The 23,792-nt window shown below is 41.6% G+C and overlaps 1 protein-coding gene across 4 annotated transcripts in view; it reads left to right on the top strand.

Annotated features, from left to right (window-relative positions):
• AEBP2 (AE binding protein 2) overlaps window positions 1-20,572 on the top strand; it is a 133,743-nt gene extending 113,171 nt beyond the window's left edge. For 3 of the 4 annotated variants that reach the window (XM_074006348.1, XM_065523844.2, XM_065523845.2), the window contains one exon: window positions 19,674-20,572. In XM_074006348.1, the coding sequence (XP_073862449.1) occupies window positions 19,674-19,899 (226 nt within the window). In that variant the 3' untranslated portion in view covers window positions 19,900-20,572. The remainder of the gene's footprint in view (window positions 1-19,673) is intronic. The other variant, XM_065523846.2, reaches the window with a different exon arrangement.
• The last annotated feature ends 3,220 nt before the right edge of the window (window positions 20,573-23,792 follow it).

Raw genomic sequence — 23,792 nt, forward strand, 5'->3', positions numbered from 1 at the left:
AAGAAATAAATCCTATTGTCTTAAGCAATTGACAGTTAAGGGTTATTTGTTGCTGTAGCATAACCTAAAGAAAAATTGAACCAAGAATCTCAGAACAGTGGTATGGAGATCTTGAGTTCAGTTTTGGATAGTAACCATTAAGTAGCAACAGTCTGTCTAACAGGTGAAAATTGTATGTATTTAAAATATAGGTTTATTATTCGTGAAATATAAATGAGCCTAAAGTTTAGTTTCTCATGCTGGTAAGGAGTGAATGGAGAGGAAAAGATTGAGATGGAGTCTCTCTCTCTGTCACCCAGGCTGGAGTGCAGTGACACGATCTTGGCTCAGTGCAACCTCTGCCTCCTGGGTTCAAGCGATTCTCTTGCCTCAACCTCCTGAGTAGCTGGGGACTACAGGTGTGCACCACCACGCCAGCTAATTTTTTATATTTTTTTAGTAGAGACAGGGTTTTACTTTATCGGCCAGGTTGGTCTCGAACTCCTGACCTCAAGTGGTCCACCCGCCTTGGCCTCCCAAAGTGCTGGGATTACAGGCATGAGCTACCACATCTGGCCAGAAATTCTTGGTGAATTCACTTTTCTCTTAGAAATTGGAGATGAGGTCATCTACTGAGATTGAAGATGGAGGTGAAGTGGAAATAGCTTTTTCAAAACCCATCCATCCTCATCCTCAAAACCTCTTCAAATTAAAAAAATGAAAAAAGACAAACGTATTTGACAAGGGCAATGAACATATTCTCAAACTTACGTAAAGTACAAATGAAAATGCCTTTCAAAGGCATTATTTTAGTTGGTCTGTAACATACAATCTCTGTACAAATTGTGTGATTCCTGTGCAAACTCTGCTCAAGATAATTCTTTTAGCCTCTCCATCATTCACATTGGTGGTCCTAAGTCCCTCTTATGACAACATTTCTGAGCTATTACTAGTGGAGAAGGTGTGAAGATTTGGAGAGATTGCGAGTGAGCGCTAACCAGGAAAAGCCAGGGTTCTCCTCACACACGCAAGGCTTCTCAGCCCTGTCCTTTAAAGTTCTCTCCCTAGAAGTTTTTATAAGGTTGCCCATGTTGATAAGAAAAGTCACTCTCAGAAACATCTTTTTATTCCTGGTTAATCAAAGCTGCCCTCTCTCGGCATAAAAATTTGTGGTTTTTAAGTGCCTATGTTTTCTTCCTTTCTTTCTTCTCTTTTCACAGTTGAACGTATTTCATTTTTTTAAAATTTGGTTTTTTATCTCCTGCCTCAGTGGTTATTTCTTTAGAAATACAGGATGGCCCACTTTCTGCTAACTAAATGGATCTTATGTGTCTATTAAGGAAGTGAACATAGAAGGAGAATTTTGGCTCCAGCAATATGACAAATTAGGCCATCCTGCATGTCCTTCTTAGCATAAGTTGATGTTGCCCTGGAGAATGACAGTGGTGATGGTTTCCGTGGCTGTGTGTATGCTTGTCTGTGTGTTTGTGTGGGGGTGGAGTGTGATGGGATGGTGAGTCAGTCTTGATGATTTGAACAGAAGTCTTATCTTAGTTTCTTTTTTCTCTTTCTTTTCTTTTCTTTTCTTTCTTTTTTTTTGAGACAGTCTTGCCCTGTAGCCCAGGCTGGAGTGCAGTGGCATGATCTCAGCTCACTGCAACTTCCGCCTCCCGGGTTCAAGCAGTTCTCCTGTCTCGACCTCCTGAGTAGCTGGGATTATAGACACACGCCACCACGCCCAGCTAATTTTTGTATTTTTAGTAGAGACAGGGTTTCACCACGTTGTCCAGGCTGGTCTTGAACTCCCGACCTCATGATCCGCCTGTCTCGGACTTCCAAAGTGCTGGGATTACAGGCGTGAGCCACCGCGCCTGGCCAGAAGTCTTAGTTTCTACCATCCTTTGAGGGCATAGGAGATCAAGAAAGCCTAGATGAGTTTGGGAATTAGAAATGAGACCCTTGCATCCAGGTAGAACTCCTGAAGGGAGTTGGATGAGTCTCATAGGATTAATTCAGTCAGCTTACATGTGGCATGAATGGGAAGAATGAATACAAATAGGCATGGAGAGCCACGATGGAGAGGGAATGAAAACGAGTTAATGTTTATATTGAACTAGTATGTGACCATATGTTTGTGGAAATAGTTTTTGGTTTATGGAGAAATTTTTCTGTAAAGAGATGTTGGAAATACCTCTGTCACAGCTGTGAATTATTAAGGAAATTAAGAAAATAAGTAACTGACATTTAAAATTTTAATTTTGCTGCTTTGTTTCTACCTAGGAAGCAGAATGCATCTCCTGTTACCGTTCTTATCCCTAAGGAAGGGCACAGCATTGTGTCTTAAAGGTTTGAGTAGTTGTACAACCTGTTTTTACCTCAGTCCCAATGGAAAAAGTGTTGGGTTTTGTATTTCAAGCCCACTGATGTGGTCCAAAGTGATGACTCAGAGAATAAGAGGATGGAGGCAGGGCTGGTTGAAGGCTTATTCTAGGAAGACACTCCCTTGATGTTGGGAAGGGTGGTGAAAACCTGTAACCATTGGCCTGCGGCCCCCGTGATTGTGTGTGTAAGAATGACTGTAGGAAGCCTGTGGAGGCTAGACATGGAGGGCCTTGGTTTTGAGGATGTTTCTGAATATCTCTCTATAGAGCCTGAGAGAAGAGGAAAGGACAGCTGGGACTACATCTCAGAGGCCCCTGACGTGATGGTGGGCAGTGCTTGTAGTATCTTCAGGTGCAGGAGAAGCAGTGGTAACCATGACAAGCACCACAGTCCCCTATTTTCCAAGCATGATGAACTCCCCGAATTCTTATATGATCCTGGACAAACAGATGGGATGACCTTACTCCAAATAACAAGAGGGAGAACCCCTCCTTCTACACCATGTTAAACTGAGTTTTCCATTAGCCCTACTAGCTAAGGGTTGGGACCAAAGTTAATTTGACTAATAAAAATACAGAAATGAAACATTGTCTTATTACCAAATATCATGAAGCAAATTCATACCTACTCACCTTTTTATAATTAAAACCTACGGGAGTCAAATGAAAACTGCTTTGCAAATGATGCTTTGCAAAGCACTTTGCTTTTGAAGTATTTTTTTAAATGATTAATTTCTCTCATTCCTTCTCTAATTAAGAAAAAAAATCCCACCCTCAAATATATAACATGTTCATTAATTTTCAGCCTTATAGTGAAACCAGATTATTCTGGTCTCTTTTTGGAAATATATCTTTTTTTTTTTTTTTTTTTTGAGATAGAATCTCACTTTGTCGCCCAGGCTGGAGTGCGGTGGCACTGTCTCAGTGTGCTGCAGCCTCTGCCTTCTGGGTTCAAGCGATCATCCCGCCTCAGCCCCCCAAGTAGCTGGGATTACAAGTGCGCGCCACCATGCCTGGCTCATTTTGGTATTTTTAGTAGAGACGGGGTTTCATCATGTTGGCCAGGCTGGTCTCAAACTCCTGTCCTCATGTGATTCATCCACCTCAGCCTCCCAAAGTGTTGGGATTACAGGCGTTAGCCACTGCGCCAGGCCAGAAATCCAACTTTTGATAGAGGGGCTGTCTGTCATATTCATTTGCCAGGTGATGGCAAGTGTTCCTGGCTGAATGATGCCTGCCAGAAATGTATTTAGGTATTTATTTGTTTACTTATTTGCACTTTTATAGCACTTGTTACACTCCTTATAAAGTTGAAAATCTTCATCTATCTGGGCTTATGGGTTATGTGGGGATTCTTGCTTCCTCCTTTTGTCCTCCCTATATGAGTATTTAGCTAGTGGAGAGAAGCCATATTGGATTTGTTTCTGTTCTTCCAGCATTTTCTACCCTTCTGCTTTTTTTAAAAAAATTTTTAAGAAAATACAATGATATTTGTTGATGGTAAATACATTGTTATGCTTCTGCAGCTTTGAGCATGCTCTTCCTTCTGCCACTCTCCACAGCCTTTCCTTCTGGAAACATGGCCTTGGTCATTCATCCTTCTGATCTTGGCTTGAGTGTCGCTTCTTCAGAACAGCCTTCCTTGGTGCCCTTTTGTCTGGGTTAGTCCCCCTGTTTTAGGTTAATGTCTTGTGGCACCCAAGTAGCATATTTGTTTCTATCTGTGTCAGCAGTCTGAGTGGAAGAGAAAGCCCCCCTGGGCAGAAACGTACAACCATGGCTCTTTCCGGGCAATGTGGAGGACGCTGGGCTTTGGGCCAACATCCTGGCATGGCACAGTGAGCACGGCCTCTTCCCTAGACTGTAAGTTCCATGAAGCCAAGGGCCTATTTCTCTTGTCCTCCCCTCCCCTTTCCAGTGTTGTGTTGTCTGGCACTCAGTTGGCATAAAACAAACTGAAGTGAAGTTGCCAATAAATGTTATTTTCACCGGTATTCTTGCCTTTTATTATGGAGACCTTCAAAACTCAGTTTTCAGTTACCACAATGGCAGATAGTTTTTGACCCATAAGACAAAGGTGGAGATGGGTGTGACCTGGGCCTTGTTCACAAGCGTGGGATGTGATTTGATTCTGAGCTCATTGCAGGTGGTAAGTTCATTGATGAGGTTATTGGAGCTCAACTCCCTGATCACTTAAGCAAAGACAACACTGTTGAGAATCTGTTATTAGTTGCTGTGGTGAGAAAAACCAATCGTGTCTAACCGGTGTTCTGGTTTTACTAGGGCAGAATATATTTTGGTGTCTCCTGAGTATCTGAAGAACTGGTCTATTTCTAGATAATGGGATCATCTAGGAATTTAGTCAAAGTATGGTCAGCATGGTCTGGGAGCTTATTAGAAATGCAGAATCTCAGACCCCACCTCAGACTTCCTGACCCAGAATATGCTTTGTGTTTGTTTGTTTTTGGTTTTAGACAGGGACTAACTCTGTTGCCTAGGCTGGAGTGCAATGGCACGATCATCACTCACTTCAGCCTCAATCTCCCAGGCTTAAGCGATACTCCCACCTCAGCATCCTGAATAGCTGGGACTACAGGCATGCCCTACTGCGACCAGTTAATTTTTTAAAAAGTTTTTAGTAGAGATGAGATCTTCCTATGTTGCCCAGGCGAATTCCTGGCCTCAAGTGCTCCTCCCACCTTGCCCACAGAATGTGCATTTTAACAAGATTTCCAAGTGATTAATGTGTCCCTTAAAGTTTTTAGTATATTGATTATATTTCACAGGCAGTTGAGGGTCCCCAAGGAGAAATGTTTGTAAACATTCCTTCATTCATCCACAAAGCAAATATATTTTAAGCATGTAATTTTTATTAGGCATTAGTAGTACTGGTCATAATAATAACAAGAATAATACAATGAGAGTAATATAATGAGCCAGGCATTTTACGCAGTATATTATTTCTAATTGTCACACCAACCTTGAAAGGAAGATGATATTAATTTTATTTTACGGTGAAGTTCCTGGGGGTTAAGTATGCATGCCCATAACTCAGCAAGTGCATGACGGAGCCATGATTTCAGCCCAGTCCCATCTCACATAACCCCTTTCTTTCTACCAGTTCTGTCCTAGAAACAGAGGTTGTAAGATCTTATGCGGTGAATTCCTTCATAAGCACTCAGCTCATTTTTGGTATGTGTGTATGTGTATATATATATATACACACACACACATATATATACACACACACACACACACACACACACACACACACACAAAAGATGAAATATGATCTGTTTACTTATGTTCCGGGCTAAGGCTTCAAATAGAAAGGAAGTAGAGAGGAGAAAACAGAAACTCCTATGTAAAAATGTTAACACTTCTGTGTCCACATCAAGTGTAATAAATAGCACAAAATACCCATTTGCCTCACAATCTTTTTGTGGAGGAGTAAATTATTTCAAAACATTGCATCTGAAAAGTCCCTAGAGAACTTTGCATTTCTCAATGTTTTGCAGAAAATCCTTTGTTTGACCTTAATATCTCAGTGGTAATTTCAGGTGAAAATCAGAACAGAGAGCAATATGATACGTCATATATTCATCTGCATGACTAGGAGCTGGTCGCTGATTTCTCTGGCTCTCGGCGCATATCATTCACTAGGAGGTAAATAGAGAACACTGCTCTGGATGCATCTCCGTGAAGTGAGACAAGATTATACTTTTTATTACCAGTCACACATCAACTTGCTTCACATCCTCAGAACGCTGCCTGAGGTCCTGCTCTGTGTCTTCATCTCCTTGTTTGCCTGGAGAGATTCCAGCTACAGGCCATTCACGCAATGAAATGCCTTTGATTTCTATTCCAGAGTATTGGGACATGCATGTTTGCTGGGCAGTAAGCATAGTTTTCACAGTTATAGTCACATTTGCCAATGCTGCAAGAGAGACCATTTATGGTTTTAGCACCAAATACCCAAGAAGATTGTTTTCTTATTAGCAAAAAGAAAAAAAAAGAAAGAAAAGTAAAAACCATTACAAAATATTGGCTAGTTCAGGTGAAGATGTTTGAGGTAAAATAATTCTAATTGTTTTAAAGCTAAAGCTGAGGAATTGGGCTATGTAAACGTAGCGTGAGGATTGCCGTCGGTTGCACGAGGTTGCTTTCTGTTTGCGAAGGAAAACTTGCCTGTTGAAGAAATGCGGCACACAAGCTGTAATATAACAGGAAAGGAAGGCTTTTTGTGCCAAGAAATCACTCACGTGAGCTGGGATCCTTTTAACAAATCTGGTGGCAAGCTCTTTCTGAAAGCTTGAATGAAGAAGGAGATAATCTAAAATTGTGTTCATGGCAACCACCCCTCAGCCTTTCATATGGAGTTCGCAGAGCCTGTCTAAAGCACTAATTCAGCCCTTGCCGTTCTGCTTTTGTGCAGCCAAATGATGGTACAAAGACCATCTGGCTAATTGGAATAGCTTCCAGTGGGTGGTGATGGTTTTGACATTTATAGCAAGTTCTAGATCTGACTAGAGATACAGCACGCCCCCCAAAATGAGCCGTCAGTACTTTTGGGGTGGAGTTAACAACCAGGGCCTCTCAGAGTCAGGTTCAAGTTCAGACCTGCAAGGGCATGTAGGTCAAGGAGGGGAACAAGCTCTCTCAGAGTTGTTTCTTCCCCCTACAACCAAGGACTGAACTTTTTCCTTTATCACATTTGGCTCCAGACCTTTTTCTTAAGTAGTGGCCGCATTTGCAAATAATGTTTTACTTAGGATATTTTTACGTTGCTGGAAACTCAAAAGCTTGCAGCCTTTAACTCCCTGAGCCTGGGTAAAACTCCACCCTTCTTCATATTTGCAAGTCTGTTTTCTCATCCTGTTAACATTCCTCTTTGAAAGGGAAACACACTGTTTCCCTCTCAGCCCTGCATACTTGACCTTCCATATCACTGATGATTTGAGAAATAAAAAAGGAATTGCTGCTCCTGCATTCTTTTCCCAATTCCAGTCCTTTCTCAGTGAGGTCCCTTTGACCTTGACCTCTGGAGAGAATTCAACAAAGGCAAGAACTGGGCCAAGCATTAAGTTGGATCAGACTTCTGAACAGTGTCCAAAACACTATACTGGGGCTTCTATCATCCTGAATAAGGACGAAAATGACCCCTAAAATTTACTGTCCTCAGCAGCACAAGCATGATAGGAAATATGGGGGGGGGAGTGTTACTACTTTTTTCTTCCTTTCAAATAAGTATAATATCCCAGGCTAAAAAAAAGTATTATTTTGTTCATATAGAAAGTGGTAGACATAAATCCTCCATTTCTGCCTGCCTCCCTTCCTTCCTTCCTTTCTTCCTTCCTTCCTTCCTTCCTTCCTTCCTTCCTTCCTTCCTTCCTTCCTTCCTTCCTTCCTTCTTTCCTTCCTTCCTTCCTTCCTTCTTCCCTCCCTCCCTCCCTTCTTTCTCCCTTTTTTCCTGGAGCAACAGAACAGTTTTGTTTGAAGTTTGCTTTTGCCATCATGAAAGGCAGATTTTAACTCTTCATCTGAAAAAATAATACATAATTTTAGATTTGTGATAAATTCTAGACCTGTCTAGGATGAAAAATGTATTTTTATTTAAATATGAAAGGCAATCTCTTGAGAGCATTATGTGGGAACCATGCTATTTAAATATCTTTATGCTGGAAAGAATGTCTTCTTAAATAATTCCAAGCTTCCAACCCTGGAGAGTGAAGCCTTGTCACAGGGTCAGGAGAAAAATACTAAACTAGAAATCAGGAGCTGTAAAAGTCCTAGCCTCAATCTCAATGGCAAATTTTCTCTTTCTTTTTTCTTTTCTTTTCTTTTCTTTTTCTTTCTGTTTCTTTCTTTCTTTGTTTCTCCCTTCCTTCCTTCCTTCCTTCCTTCCTTCCTTCCTTCCTTCCTTCCTTCCTTCCTTCCTTCCTTCTTTCCTCCCTCCCTCCCTTCCTCCCTTCCTCCCTCCCTCCCTCCCTTCCTCTCTCTCTCTCTCTCTTTCTCTCTCTCTCTCTCTCTCTCTCTCTTTCTCTCTCTCTTTTTTTTTTTCCCAAGTCTCACTCTGTCACCCAGGCTGGAGTGCAGTTACATGATCTCAGCTCACGGCAACCTCTGCTTCCCGGGTTCAAGTGATTCTCCTGCCTCAGCCTCCCAAGTAGCTGAGAGTACAGGCATGCACCACCATGCCCAGCTAATTTTTGTTTGTAGTAGAGATGGGGTTTTACCATGTTGGCCAGGCTAGTCTCAAAATCCTGACCTCAAACAATCTGCCTGCCTAGGCCTCCCAAAGTATTGAGATTACAGATGTGAGCCACCACAAATTTTCTTTGTGGTCTTGGGCAAGTCATTTTCTCTCCCTTTACACCTTAGTGAACTAATAGGTAAAATGAGGTGGTGTAACTAAGGCAGTGAATTTATTTATTTATTTTGAAATTTCCATTTTTATTTTATATTCAGAAGGTGCATGTGCAGGTCTGTTACATGGGCATATTGTGTGATGCTGTGGTTTGAACTTCTTTTTTATTATTATTATTATTATACTTTAAGTTCTAGGGTACATATGCACAACATGCAGGTTAGTTACATTTGTATACATGTGCCATGTTGGTGTGCCGCACCCATTAACTCGTCATTTACATTAGGTATATCTCCTAATGCTATCCCTCCGCCCTCTCCCTTCCCCACAATAGGACCTGGTGTGTGATGTTCCCCTTCCTGTGTCCAAGTGATCTCATTGTTCAATTCCCACCTATGAGTGAGAACATGCAGTGTTTGGTTTTCTGTTCTTGCAATAGTTTGCTGAGAATGATGGTTTCCAGCTTCAACCATGTCCCTGCAAAGGACACAAACTCATCCTTTTTTATGGCTGCATAGTATTCCATGGTGTATACGTGCCACATTTTCTTAATCCAGTCTGTCACTGATGGACATTTGGGTTGATTCCAAGTCTTTGCTATTGTGAATGGTGCTGCAATAAACATACGTGTACATGTGTCTTTAAAGCAGCATGATTTATAATCCTTTGGGTATATACCCAGTAATGGGATGGCTGGGTGAAATGATATATACTTTAAGTTCTAGGCTACATGTGCACAACATGCAGGTTTGTTACGTATGTATACATGTGCTATGTTGGTGTGCTGCACCCGTAACTCGTCATTTACATTAGGTATTTTTCCTAATGCTATCACTCCCCCTTCCCCCCACCCCACGACAGGCCCCAGTGTATGATGTTTCCCACCCTGTGTCCAAGTGATCTCATTGTTCAGTTCCCACCTATGAGTGAGAACATGCGGGGTTTGGTTTTTTATCCTTGTGATAGTTTGCTGAGAATGATGGTTTCCAGCTTCAACCATGTCCCTACAAAGGGGATAAACTCATCCTTTTTTATGGCTGCATAGTATTCCATGGTGTCTATGTGCCATATTTTCTTAATCCAGTCTATCATTGATGGACATTTGGGTTGGTTCCAAGACTTTGCTATTGTGAATAGTGCCACAGTAAAATAGTGTGCATGTGTCTTTATAGCAGCATGATTTATAATCCTTCGGGTATATGCCCAGTAATGGGATGGCTGGGTCAAATGGTATTTCCAGTTCTAGATCCTTGAGGAATCACCACACTGTCTTCCACAATGGTTGAACTAGTTTACAATCCCACCAACAGTGTAAAAGCATTCCTGTTTCCCCACATCCTCTCCAGTACCTGTTGTTTCCTGACTTTTTAATGATCGCCATTCTAACTGGTGTGAGATGGTATCTCATTGTGGTTTTGATTTGCATTTCTCTGATGGCCAGTGATGATGAGCATTTTTTCATGTGTCTGTTGGCTGCATAAATGTCTTCTTTTGAGAAGTGTCTGTTCATAACCTTTGCCCACATTTTGATGGGGTTGTTTGACTTTTTTCTTGTAAATTTGTTTAAGTTCTTCGTAGATTCTGGATATTAGCCCTTTGTCAGATGGGTAGATTGTAAAAATTTCCTCCCATTCTGTAGGTTGCCTGTTCACTCTGATGGTAGTTTCTTTTGCTGTGCAGAAGCTCCTAGTTTAATTAGATCTCATTTGTCAATTTTGGCTTCTGTTGTCATTGCTTTTGGGGTTTTAGTCATGAAGTCCTTGCACATTCCTATGGCCTGAATGGTATTGCCTAGGCTTTCTTCTAGGGTTTTTGTGGTTTTAGGTCTAACATTTAAGTCTTTAATCCATCTTGAATTGATTTTTGTATAAGGTGTAAGGAAGGGATCCAGTTTCAGCTTTCTACATATGGCTGGCCAGTTTTCCCAGCACCAGTTATGAAATAGGGAATCCTTTCCCCATTTCTTGTTTTTGTCAAGCTTGTCAAAGATCAGATGGTTGTAGATGTGTGGTATTATTTAAGAGGGCTCTATTCTGTTCCCTTGGTCTATAGCTCTGTTTTGGTACCAGTACCATGCTGTTTTGGTTACTGTAGCCTGGCAGTATAGTTTGAAGTCAGGTAGTGTGATGCCTCCAGCTTTGTTCTTTTGGCTTAGGATTGTCTTGGCAATGCGGGCTCTTTGTTTTGGTTACATATGAACTTTAAAGTAGTTTTTTCCAATTCTGTGAAGAAAGTCCTTGGTAGCTTGATGGAGATAGCACTGATTCTATAAATTACCTTGGGCAGTATGGCCATTTTCACAATATTGATTCTTCCTATCCATGAACATGGAATGTTCTTCCATTTGTTTGTATCCTCTTTTATTTTGTTATTTCATTGAGCAGTGGTTTGTAGTTCTCCTTGAAGAGGTCCTTCACATCCCTTGCAAATTGGATTCCTTGGTATTTTATTCTCTTTGAAGCAGTTGTGAATGGGAGTTCACTCATGATTTGGTGCTCTGTTATTGGTGTATAGGAATGCTTGTGATTTTTGCACATTGATTTTGTATCCTGAGACTTTGCTGAAGTTGCTTATCAGCTTAAGGAGATTTGGGGCTGAAACAATGGGGTTTTCTAAATATACAATCATGTCATCTGCAAACAGGGACAATTTGACTTCCTCTTTTCCTAATTGAATACCTTTTATTTCTTTCTCCTGACTGATTGCCCTGGCCAGAATGTCCAACACTATGTTGAATAGGAGCAGTGAGAGAGGGCATCCCTGTCTTGTGCCAGTTTTCATAGGGAATGCTTCCAGTTTTTGCCCATTCAGTATGATATTGGCTGTGGGTTTGTCATAAATAGCTCTTATTATTTTGAGATACATCCCATCAATACCTAGTTTATTGAGAGTTTTTAGTATGAAGGGCTGTTGATTTTCATTGAAGGCCTTTTCTGCATCTATTGAGATAATCGTGTGTTTTTTGTCTTTGGTTCTGTTTATTTGATGGCTTACGTGTATTGATTTGCATATGTTGAACCAGCCTTGCATCCCAGGGATGAAGCCAACTTGATCGTGGCGGATAAGCTTTTTGATGTGCTGCTGGATTTGGTTTGCCAGTATTTTATTGAGGATTTTTGCATCGATGTTCATCAGGGATATTGATCTAAAATTCTCTTTTTTTTGTTGTGTCTCTGCCAGGCTTTGGTATCAGGATGATGTTAGCCTCATAAAATGAGTTAGGGAGGATTCCCTCTTTTTCTATTGATTGGAATAGTTTCAGAAGGAATGGTACAAGCTTCTCTTTGTACCTCTGGTAGAATTTGGCTGTGAATCTGTCTGGTCCTGGACTTTTTTTGGTTGGTAGGCTATTAATTATTGCCTCAATTTCAGAACATGTTATCGGTCTATTCAGGGATTCAACTTCTTCCTTGTTTAGTCTTGGGAGGGTGTATGGGTCCAGGAATTTATCCATTTCTTCTAGATTTTCTAGTTTATTTGCATAGAGATGTTTATAGTATTCTCTGATGGTAGTTTCTATTTCTGTGGTATCTGTGATGATATCCCCTTTATCATTTTTTTTATTGTGTCTATTTGATTCTTCTCTCTTTTCTTCTTTATTAGTCTTGCTAGTGGTCTATCAATTTTGTTGATCTTTTCAAAAAACCAGCTCCTGGATTCATTGACTTTTTGAAGGGATTTTTGTCTCTGTCTCCTTCAGTTCTGATCTGATCTTAGTTATTTCTTGCCTTCTGCTAACTTTTGAATGTGTTTGCTCTTGCTTCTCTAGTTCTTTTAATTGTGATGCTAGGGTGTCAATTTTAGATCTTTCCTGCTTTCTCTTGTGGGCATTTAGTGCTGTAAATTTCCCTCTACACACTGCTTTAAATGTGTCCCAGAGATTCTGGTATGTTGTGTCTTTGTTCTCATTGGTTTCAAAGAACATCTTTATTTCTGCTTCATTTCATTATGTACCCAGTAGTCATTCAGGAGCAGGTTGTTCAGTTTCCATGTAGTTGAGTGGTTTTGAGTAAGTTTCTTTTTTTTTTTTTTTTTTTTTTTTTGAGACAGAGTCTCGCTCTGTCGCCCAGGCTGGAGTGCAGTGGCGCAATCTCGGCTCACTGCAAGCTCCGCCTCCCGGGTTCTACAGGCGCCCGCCACCGCGCCCGGCTAATTTTTTGTATTTTTAGTAGAAACGGGGTTTCACCGTGGTCTCGATCTCCTGACCTTGTGATCCGCCCGCCTCGGCCTCCCAAAGTGCTGGGATTACAGGCGTGAGCCACCGCGCCCGGCTTGAGTAAGTTTCTTAATCCTGAGTTCTAGTTTGATTGCACCATGGTCTGAGAGACAGTTTGTTGTAATTTCTGTTCTTTCACATTTGCTGAGGAGTGCTTTACTTCCAACTATGTGGTCAATTTTGGAATAAGTGCGATGTGGTGCTGAGAAGAATGTATATTCTGTTGATTTGGGGTGTAGAGTTCTGTAGATGTCTATTAGGTCTGCTTGGTGTATAGTTGAGTTCAATTCCTGGATATCCTTGTTAACTTTCTGTCTCGTTGGTCTGCCTAATGTTGACAGTGGGATGTTAAAGTCTCCCATTATTATTGTGTGGGAGTTTAAGTCTCTTTGTAGGTCTCTAAGGACTTGCTTTATGAACCTGGGTGCTCCTGTATTGGGTGCATATATATTTAGGATAATTAGCTCTTCTTGTTGAATTGATCCCTTTACCATTATGTAATGGCCTTCTTCATCTCTTGATCTTTGTTGGTTTAAAGTCTATTTTATCAGAGACTAGGATTGCAACCCCTGCTTCTTTTTGTTTTCCATTTGCTTGGTAGATCTTCCTCCATCCCTTAATTTTGAGCCTGTGTGTGTCTCTGCATGTGAGTTGGGTCTCCTGAATACAGCACACTGATGGTATTCAGTCAGCATGCTGACTCTTTATCCAGTTTGCCAGTCTGTGTCTTTTAATTGGAGCATTTAACCCATTTACGTTTAAGGTTAATATTGTTATGTGTGAATTTGATCCTGTCATTATGATGTTGGCTGGTTATTTTGCTCATTAGTTGATGCAGTTTATTCCTAGCATTGATGGTCTTTACAATTTGTCATGTTTTTGCAGTGGCTGGTACTGGCTGTTCCTTTCCATGTTTAGTGCTTCCTTCAGGAGCTCTTGTAAGGCAGGCCTGGTGGTGACAGAATCTCTCAGCATTTGTTTGTCTGTAAGGATTTTATTTTTCCTTCACTCATGAAGCTTAGTTTGGCTGGGTATGAAATTCTCAAAAGAAGACATGCATACAGTCAACAGACACATGAAAAAATGCTCATAATCACTGACCATCAGAGAAATGCAAATCAAAACCACAATGAGATACCATCTCACACCAGTTAGAATGGCAATCATTAAAAAGTCAGGAAACAACAGGTACTGGAGAGGATGTGGAGAAACAGGAACACTTTTACACTGTTGGTGGGATTGTAAACTGGTTCAACCATTATGGAAAACAGTATGGCGATTCCTCAAGGATCTAGAACTAGAAATACCATATGACCCAGCCATCCCATTCCTGGGTGTATACCCAAAGGATTATAAATCATGCTGCTATAAAGACACACGCACACGTATGTTTATTGCGGCACTATTCACAATAGCAAAGACTTGGAATCAACCCAAATGTCCATCAGTGACAGACTGGATTAAGAAAATGTGGCACATATACACCATGGAATACTATGCAGCCATAAAAAAGGATGAGTTTGTGTCCTTTGCAGGGACATGATTGAAGCTGGAAACCATCATTCTCAGCAAACTATTGCAAGAACAGAAAACAAAACCCCACATGTTCTCACTTATAGGTGGGAAATGAACAATGAGATCACTTGGACTCTGGAAGGGGAACATCACACACCGGGGCCTATTATGGGGAGTGGGGAGGGGGGAGGGATAGCATTGGGAGTTATACCTGATGTAAATGATGAGTTGATGGGTGCTGACGAGTTGATGGGTGCTGACGAGTTGATGGGTGCAGCACACCAACATGACACAAGTATACATATGTAACAAACCTGCACATTGTGCACATGTACCCTAGAACTTAAAGTATAATAAAAAATAAAATAAATTAAAAAAAAATTCTTTAAGAACATTGAACATTGGCCCCCACTCTCTTCTGGCTTGTAGAGTTTCTACCGAGAGATCCGCTGTTAGTCTGATGGGCTTCCCTTTGTGGGTAACCCGACCTTTCTCTCTGGCTGCCCTTAACATTTTTCCTTCATTTCAACTTTGCTGAATCTGACAATTATATGTCTTGGAATTGCTCTTCTTGAGGAGTATCTTTGTGGCGTTCTCTGTATTTCCTGAATTTGAATGTTGGCCTGCCTTGCTAGGCTGGGGAAGTTCTCCTGGATAATATCCTGAAGAGTGTTTTCCAACTTGGTTCCATTCTCCCCATCAATTTCAGGTACACCAATCAGATGTAGATTTGGTCTTTTCACATAGTCCCATGTATTTTGGAGGCTTTGTTAGTTTCTTTTTTTTCTTTTTTTTTTTGAGATGGAGTCTTGCTCTGTCACCCAGGCTGGAGTGCAGTGGCCGAATCTCGGCTTACTGCAAGCTTTGCCTCCTGGGTTTACGCCATTCTCCTGCCTCAGGCTCCCGAGTAGCTGGGACTACAGGCGCCCACCACCTCACCCGGCTAGTTTTTTGTATTTTTTAGTAGAGACGGGGTTTCACCGTGTTAGCCAGAATGGTCTCGATCTCCTGACCTCGTGATCTGCCTGTCTCGGCCTCCCAAAGTGCTAAGATTACAGGCTTGAGCCACCATGCCCGGCTTGTTAGTTTCTTTTTACTCCTTTTTCTCTAAACTTCTCTTCTCGCTTCATTTCATTCATTTGATCTTCAATCACTGATACCCTTTCTTCCAGTTGATCAAATCGGCTGCTGAAGCTTGTGCATGCGTCACGTAGTTCTCGTGCCATGGTTTTCAGCTCCATCAGGTCATTTAAGGACTTCTCTACACTGTTTATTCTGGGTAGCCATTCATCTAATCTTTTTTCAAGGTTTTTAGCTTCTTTGCGATGGGTTCAAACGTCCTCCTTTGGCTCGGCGAAGTTTGGTGTTACCAATCATCTGAAGCCTTCTTCTCTCAACTCGTCAAAGTCATTCTCTGTCCAACTTTGTTCCGTTGCTGGCAAGGAGCTGTGTTCCTTTGGAGGAGAAGAGGTGCTCTGATTTTTGGAATTTTCAGCTTTTCTGCTCTGGTTTCTCCCCATCTTTGTGGTTTTGTCTGCCTTTGGTCTTTGATGATGGTAATGTATATATGGGGTTTTGGTGTGGATGTCCTTTCTGTTTGTTAGTTTTCCTTCTAACAGTCAAGACCCTCAGCTGCAGTTCTGTTGGAGTTTGCTGGAGGTCCACCCTGGACCCTGTTTGCCTGGGTATCACCAGTGGAGGCTGCAGAACAGCAAATATTGCAGAACGGCAGATGTTGCTGCCTGATCCTTCCTCTGGAAGCTTCGTCTCAGAGGGGCACCTGTCTGTATGAGGTGTCAGTTGGCCCCTACTGGGAGGTGTCTCCTAGTTAGGCTACTTGGGAGTCAGGGACCCACTTGAGGAGGCAGTCTGTTCGTTCTCAGATCTCAAACTCCATGCTGGGAGAACCACTACTCTCTTGAAAGATATCAGACAGGGACATTTAAGTCTGCAGAAGTTTCTGCTGCCTTTTGTTCAGCTATGCCCTGCCCCCAGAGGTGGAGTCTACAAAAGCAGGCAGGCCTCTTTGAGTTGCAGCTGGCTCCACCCAGTTCGAGCTTCCCTGCCGCTTTGTTTACCTACTCAAGCCTCAGCCATGGTGGATGTCCCTCCCCCAGCCTCACTGCCACCTTGCAGTTCAATCTCAGACTGCTGTGCTAGCAGTGAGCGAGGCTCTGTGGGCGTGGGACCCTCCAAGTCAGGCATGGCATATAATCTCCTGGTGTACCATTTGCTAAGGCCATTGGAAAAGTGCAGTATTAGGGTGGGAGTGTCCTGATTTTCCAGGTACCATCTGTCATGGCTTCCCTTTCTTGGAAAGGGAATTTCCTGACCCCTTGCACTTCCCGGGTGAGGCGATGCCCCACCCTGCTCTGTGGGCTATCTGACAAGCCCCAGTGGGATGAACCTGGTACCTCAGTTGGAAATGCAGAAATCACACATCTTCTGCATCACTCACACTGGGAACTGCAGACTGGAGCTGTTCCTATTCGGCCATCTTGGAACCTCTGTGGTTTGAACTTGTATTGATCCCTTCTCAGAGATAGTGAATATATTACTCAATAGGAAGATTTTCAGCCCCTGGCCCCCTCCCTCCTTCCCTTCCTCCTTTTAGAGTCCCCAGTGACTATAGTTCTCATCTTTATGGCCATGTATGCCAAAGATTTAGCTCTCACCTATAAATGAGAGAATGCGGTATTTGGTTTTCTGTTTCTGCGGGAATTGACTTAGGATGTGGCCTCCAGCTGCATCCATCTTGCTCTAAGGCAGTGAACTTAAACTCTCTTTTTAAATTTCATTGTTTTCATTGTGGTGTCCTCTTGTCAAATGCAATTTTACATAAACAGATTAAAAACTATATTTTATTAGATAATTTATGAATTCAAAATTGTGTATTCAAAAGTTAGGCAGTGAGAACAGAGGCTGTTTTGATGTTCATAAACAGTTGAAATGGAAGTTGCATTCATTTCCCAGGACTGCCCTAACAAACTACCACAAACTGGTGGCTTTAAGCAACAGAAGTTTGTTCTTTACCCATTCTGGAGTCTAAAAGTCTAAAATCAAGGGTTGTCAGGCCATCTGCCATCTAGAGTCTTAGCGGGGAATCTTTCCTGGCCTCTTCCAGCATCTGGTAGTGCCAGACTTGGCATGTCATGTGGCAGCAAAACTCAGATCACTGCCTTTATATGGCTGCCCTCTCTGTGTGTCTGAGTTATCATGGCATTCTCTCTGTGTCTCTGTTTTCTCTTTTTATTTTTTTTTTTTTTGAGGCAGAGTCTCACTCTGTTCCCCCGGCTAGAATACAGTGGTATGATCTCTGCTCACTGCAATCTCCACCTTCTGGGTTCAAGCAATTCTCCTGCCTCGGCCTCCCAAGTAGCTGGGTTTACAGGTGTGCGTCACCATACCCGGCTAATTTTTGTATTTTTAGTAGAGATGGGGTTTCACCATGTTGGCCAGGCTGGTCTCCAACTCCTGACCTCAAGCGATCCACCCGCCTTGGCCTCCCACAGTGATGGGATTACAAACATGAGCCACCGCTCTCGGCCCTGTTTTCTTTTCTTATAAGGATACCACTCATATTGGGTTAAGGGCCTATCCTAATTGACTGTCACCTCATCTTAACTTGATTATATCTGATTCAAGTTAGGAATGCAACATATTGTTTTGGGGAACACAAATCAATATACAGTAAGAGTTATAGATAACAACTGCAGTGTTATGCTAACATTATTATCTGACTTATTTTGGTATTTTGTTTGGTGGTACCATATTGAGAAAAATTTTGGCCCACAGTGATAATTTAAAATGGTAGTTTTGTTTTTTTTTTTAAACATTTAACCATGTCACTTTGCAATCTTCATTTCAATTCCTTCAGTCAAATTGATCCAGAAGTCTGAAAGAACAACATTAGGGAATTTATATACCAGTGTTAAATTACTGACAATATCTTTAAAAACACTCACCTTCCTTACTGGGGAGTATTCACTTTTTAAAAGGAGTTGGTGAATGGATTCCCGGGGAAGCTTAAATCATCATCGTATTTGGCCGACGCTGTGTGTTCAAATGTCATAATAGCCTGAGTTATTCAATGGTGACTTTTTTTTTGAGACAGGGTCTCACTCTGTTGCCCAGGCTGGAGTGCAGTGATGTCATCTTGGCTCACTGCAACCTCTGCCTCCCGGGTTCAAGCAATTCTCCTACCTCAGCCTCCCGAATAGCTGGGATTACAGACACACACCACCATGCCCTGCTAATTTTTGTATTTTTGGTAGAGATACGGTTTCACCATGTTGGCCAGGCTGGCCTCAAACTCTTGGCCTCAAGCGATTCACCTGCCTCGGCCTCCCAAAGCGTTGAGATTACAGGCGTGAGCCAGCGGGCCCAGTCTCAATGGTGACTTTTGAAAACATCTTGTTAGTGGCATGTTCTGTCAGACGTTCCCTTGAGATTTCAAAAGAGTAATAATAGTTTTGTATTTTGAGTGTAAACTTGGTTTCAGTTGTGTTGCCGACACATTCCTGCTGTTGTGAGCAGTGATGTGGAAACCATGTACTGCCAAATGAGCCCATCTGCTGAATTAAAAATAGCATCTAGGTACTTCACCTGGTACAGCTACATTCCAGAGATGTTTACTTACTGGGTTTTTTTTTAAAAAAACAAAAATGTTATTTATATTTTTATTTGAAATATCTGTACCAGAACCTTGTCTTGAAACTATTAAAAATTTCAATATTAAAACATACATTCTAGAACTGACCATCCTTATCAGTATAAATAACTCTGAAAGGTGCTCAGTTTATAGGCAATGCCTTAATAAATTTAACAATTATGAAGCTTTACCCAACATCTTTAAAAATGTTGCAGAGACAACTATTCAGCACAAATACAATGACCACGAGCGTATTTCAGCAACTGCTTTATCTGAGCAAGTCTTTTCACTCCACCAGAATAGACTTGGTTACATTTTCAACAAGTTACTCAATGGTTTAAAACTGAATCTAAACACTTTTTACCCCTCCAGTTGTATTTTAAAAACTTATTTATGCTCATTTGTGTGGCTAAATATAAAAACAAGCAAAATACAGACATCAGCAAATCCACATTTTCATCCAGGTGAAGTGAAATTTAAATTTTATTTTTTGAAAAAATTTAAGTTTTAAAGGAATTCATTAGATACGTATTTTTGTTTTGTTTTGTTTTGTTTTGTTTTCAGATGGAGTTTCACTCTCGTTGCCTACGCTGGAGTGCAATGGCACAATCTCAGCTCACTCCAACCTCTTCCTTCTGGGTTCAAGCGATTCTCCTGCCTCAGCCTCCCAAGTAGCTGGGATTACTGGTGTGTGCCACAATGCTCGGCTAATTTTGTTTTGTTTTGTTTTGTTTTGTTTGAGATGGAGTTTCGCTTTTGTTGCCCACACTGGAGTACAGTGGCACAATAGCTCACCGCAACCTCCGCCTCCTGGGTTCAAGCGATTCTCCTGCTTCAGTCTCCTGAGTAGCTGGGAAAACAGGCATGCACCACCACATCTGGCTAATTTTGTATTTTTCATAGAGACAGGGTTTCTCCATATTGATCAGGCTGGTCTCGAACTCCTGAACTCAGGAGATCCGCCCGCCTCGGCCTCCCAAAGTGCAGGGATTACAGGCATGAGCCACCGCACCTGGCCTGTATTTTTAGTAGAGACGGTTTTTCACCATGTTGGTCAGGCTGGTCTTGAACTCCTGACCTCAAGTGATGCACCCACCTGAGCCTCCCAAAGTGCTGGGATTACAGATGTGAGCCACTGCACCCAGCAGATATTTATTTTGGATGTGTATTTTTGGATTAGATCAGTGATACCAGCCAGTATGATATGGTCTCTCAAGGATATTTGCAGATACGTGGGGGCAATTTTGGTTGTCTTAATACCTAAAAGTGCAACTGGGGCTTAGTTTTCTAGCACCAAGGATGCTGGGTGACTTGTACTTGTCCCACCTTAAATGCCAACAGAGCTTGGACTTTATCAGAAAATGAGAGTAATTATGTTTTTGTAAATGTCTGTTTATTTAACATAGCCCAGATTTTAATAAGCTTTTTTGATAGAATAAAGAGCTTTCATTTTCACATTTAAATTTTGTTCATATAAAATTTTTGTTGATAACACTGAGTAGTTCAATTAGGCAGGAACATCTGAGTTACTTACTTTTGAGCTTACTGTGTTTTGTTTGAAAATCATGTAATTTGGGGGGACTATGGAACTATTGTGTAAGATTTCACTGCATGAAATACAAGTTGAGCAGTTTTAGTCACACTAAAAATGAAACTGCGTGACAGATCATTCTCATTTACTTTCTTGCCTTCAAAAGATTTTCTGTGAAACTTACAGGCACTTGCTCTCATAGCATATGATTTGTTAGAGTGGTGTGGTTGGCCAGTAATTGAGTAACAATGCCGGATTGCATTTCTCATCAGGAGGTGCAGTCTTGTTTTATTTATCATCATATTTCTTCATTAAGTTTAATTTTCTTTTTCTTTTCTTTTGTTTTTTGAGACAGAGTGTCACTCTTGTTGCCCAGGCTGGAGTGCAATGGCACGATCTTGGCTCACTGAAACTTCTGCCTCCTGAGTTCAAGCGATTCTTCTGCCTCAGCCTCCTGAGTAGCTGGGATTACAGGCATGCGCCACCACGCCTGGCTAATTTTGTATTTTTAGTAGAGACTGGGTTTCTCCATGTTGGTCAGGCTGGTCTCAAACTCCTGACCTCAGGTGATCCACCCGCCTCAGCCTCCCAAAGTGCTGGGATTACAGGCCTGAGCCACCTCGCCCGGCCAAGTTTAATTTTTAAACCAATGATTCATTTCTGCTTTTACAGGTGATTACTTTATCTCACTAGAAAAAAAGATGTAAACATTCAAACAAAAAGTATCTAAAACTTATGATAAGCCTTAATCTTGAATAATTATCGTGACATGTGTTACTTGTGTGCTTATTGCTGTACAGCCTTCCTTGGCTTTCTGACAAGAGCAACTGCTAAGCAGAAGCACTTGAGCCTCATCTGGCATTTGATGAATTTGATTAATGTGTGCTATGGTGAGTCTACTCCCCTGTATAATTTTATGGGAGAGGCCATGTGCAAGTCTGAATTTAAAAAAAAGAAAAAATGGCTCGTGCAGAATTATTACCTACTCAATACATTATATATATGCCAGAGATGGCTAAAGCAGCTATATTTCAAGGTCTGCAAAAACATGAAGAAGCTGGCATGGAAATTAACACATTGGTAGTCTGCAATGTGTTCAAAGTTGGTGTTTTTAATGACACTTAAAAAATAGCTAAAATATATAATGGCTGATTTCTGACCAGACTAAACTCTCAGCCTGTCTAATGTTAGACAGCTTGATCTAATCAATTTCATCCTTTTCTTTTCCTCAGTCCAATCTTACAATTGCTCTGTCAGTTTCAGTTCACAACAATACCAAGCCCAGACATGGCTCCCTAAGATTTTCTCCTTTTCCCTCACGTGGGTCCCAGTTCTAAATTCCCAAGGGCTGACACAATTGACATTTGCCATTGCCTGAGGAGGGACCACTTCCTTCTGTGGTCTTTCCTTGGTTTGTTTTATTGGGCAGTGAATGGCAAATCTGTCTGTGTTTCTTTGCTTCACCCCAAACACCTTGGCAAAAATGAAAGCCTTCTAATTTAGCTGTGTCCTCCTTTACTTATGTCAGGAGGCCTGTGCCACAACCTTTGATTTAAAAAAAAATTTTTTGTTTTTTGTTTTTGAGACAGGGTCTTGCTCTGTCACCCAGGCTGAAATGTAGTGGCATGACTATAGCTCATTGCACCCTTGACCTCACTGTAGTGTAGTGTCAGGTGCAGTTCACTGCAGTCCCAAGTAGCTGGCACTTACAGGCAGGTGCCACCATGCCTGACTAATTTTTACATTTTTTGTAGAAGCAGGGTCTTGCTGGCTGGGCATGGTGACTCACACCTGTAATCCCAGCACTTTGGGAGGCCAAAGAGGGTGGATCACGAGGTCAGGAGTTTGAGACCAGCCTGGCCAACATGGTGGAACTCCATCTCCACTAAAAATACAAAAAAAAAAAAAAATAGCTGGGCGTGGTGGTGCATGCCTGTAATCCCAGCTACTCTGGAGGCTGAGTCAGAGTCAGGATAATTGCTTAAACCCAAGATCATGCCACTGCGCTCCAGCCTGGGTGACAGAGCAAGACTACGTCTTCAAAAAAAAAAAAACAGGATCTTGCTACGTTGCCCAGGTTGGTCTCAAACTCTTGGGCCCAAACAATCCTCCTGCCTCAGCCTCCCAAAGTGTTAGGATTACAGGTGTGAGCCACTGCACCTGGCCTTTTAACAACAAAATTTTCAATTTTAATGTTTGTGAATACATAGTAGATACATATGTATGGGGTACATGAGATAGTTTGATACAGGCATACAATGCATAATGATCACATTATTATGATTATGTAAATGAGGTATCTATCACCTCAGTACATTTATTGTTTCGTTATAAACAATCTAATTATACTCTTTAGTTATTTTTAAATGTACAATTAAATTATTATTGACTATAGTCACCCTATTGTGCTATAATAAATACTAGATCTTATTCATTCTTTCTGTTTTTTTGTACTTACTACCCATTCCCACTTCCTCCCCAATCTTCCCCCTCTACCCTTCCTAGCCTGTGGTAACCGTCATTTACCCTGTTCTACTCTATATCTCCATGAGTTTAATTGTTTTAATTTTTAGCTCCCAGAAATAAGTGAGAAGGCAGAGTCTGTCTTTCTGTGCCTGGCTCATTTCACTTCACATAATGACCTCCAGTTCCATCCGTACTGTTGCAAAAGACAGCATCTTGTTCTTATTTTATGGCAGAAGAGTACACCATTGTGTGTAAGTACCATATTTTCTTTATCCATTCATCTGTTCGCAGACACTTTGGTTGTTTCCAAATCTTGTGAATAGTGCTGCAGTAAACATGCAAATGCAGATATCTCTTTGATATACTGATTTGCTCTTTTTTTTCTTTTTTCTTTTTGAGACAGCGTCTTACTCCACTGCCTAGGCTCCTGGAGTACACTTGTGTGATCGTGGCTGACTCAGGCCTCAACCTTATGGTCTCATGCAATCCTGCCTCAGCTTCCCAAGTAGATGGGATTATAGGTGTGCAGCACCACGCCCAGCTAATTTTTTATATTTTTTGTAGAGACGAGGTTTTGGCATGTTGCGGACTGGTCTTGAACTCCTGAGCTCAAGCAATCCTCCTCCTTTGGTCTCCTACAGTGGCTCACGCCTTGGGATTACAGGCGTGAGCCACTGCGCCCGAAT

This window comes from Macaca fascicularis, chromosome 11 (assembly GCF_037993035.2).
Source record: "Macaca fascicularis isolate 582-1 chromosome 11, T2T-MFA8v1.1".
In the NCBI taxonomy this organism is placed as follows: domain Eukaryota; kingdom Metazoa; phylum Chordata; class Mammalia; order Primates; family Cercopithecidae; genus Macaca; species Macaca fascicularis.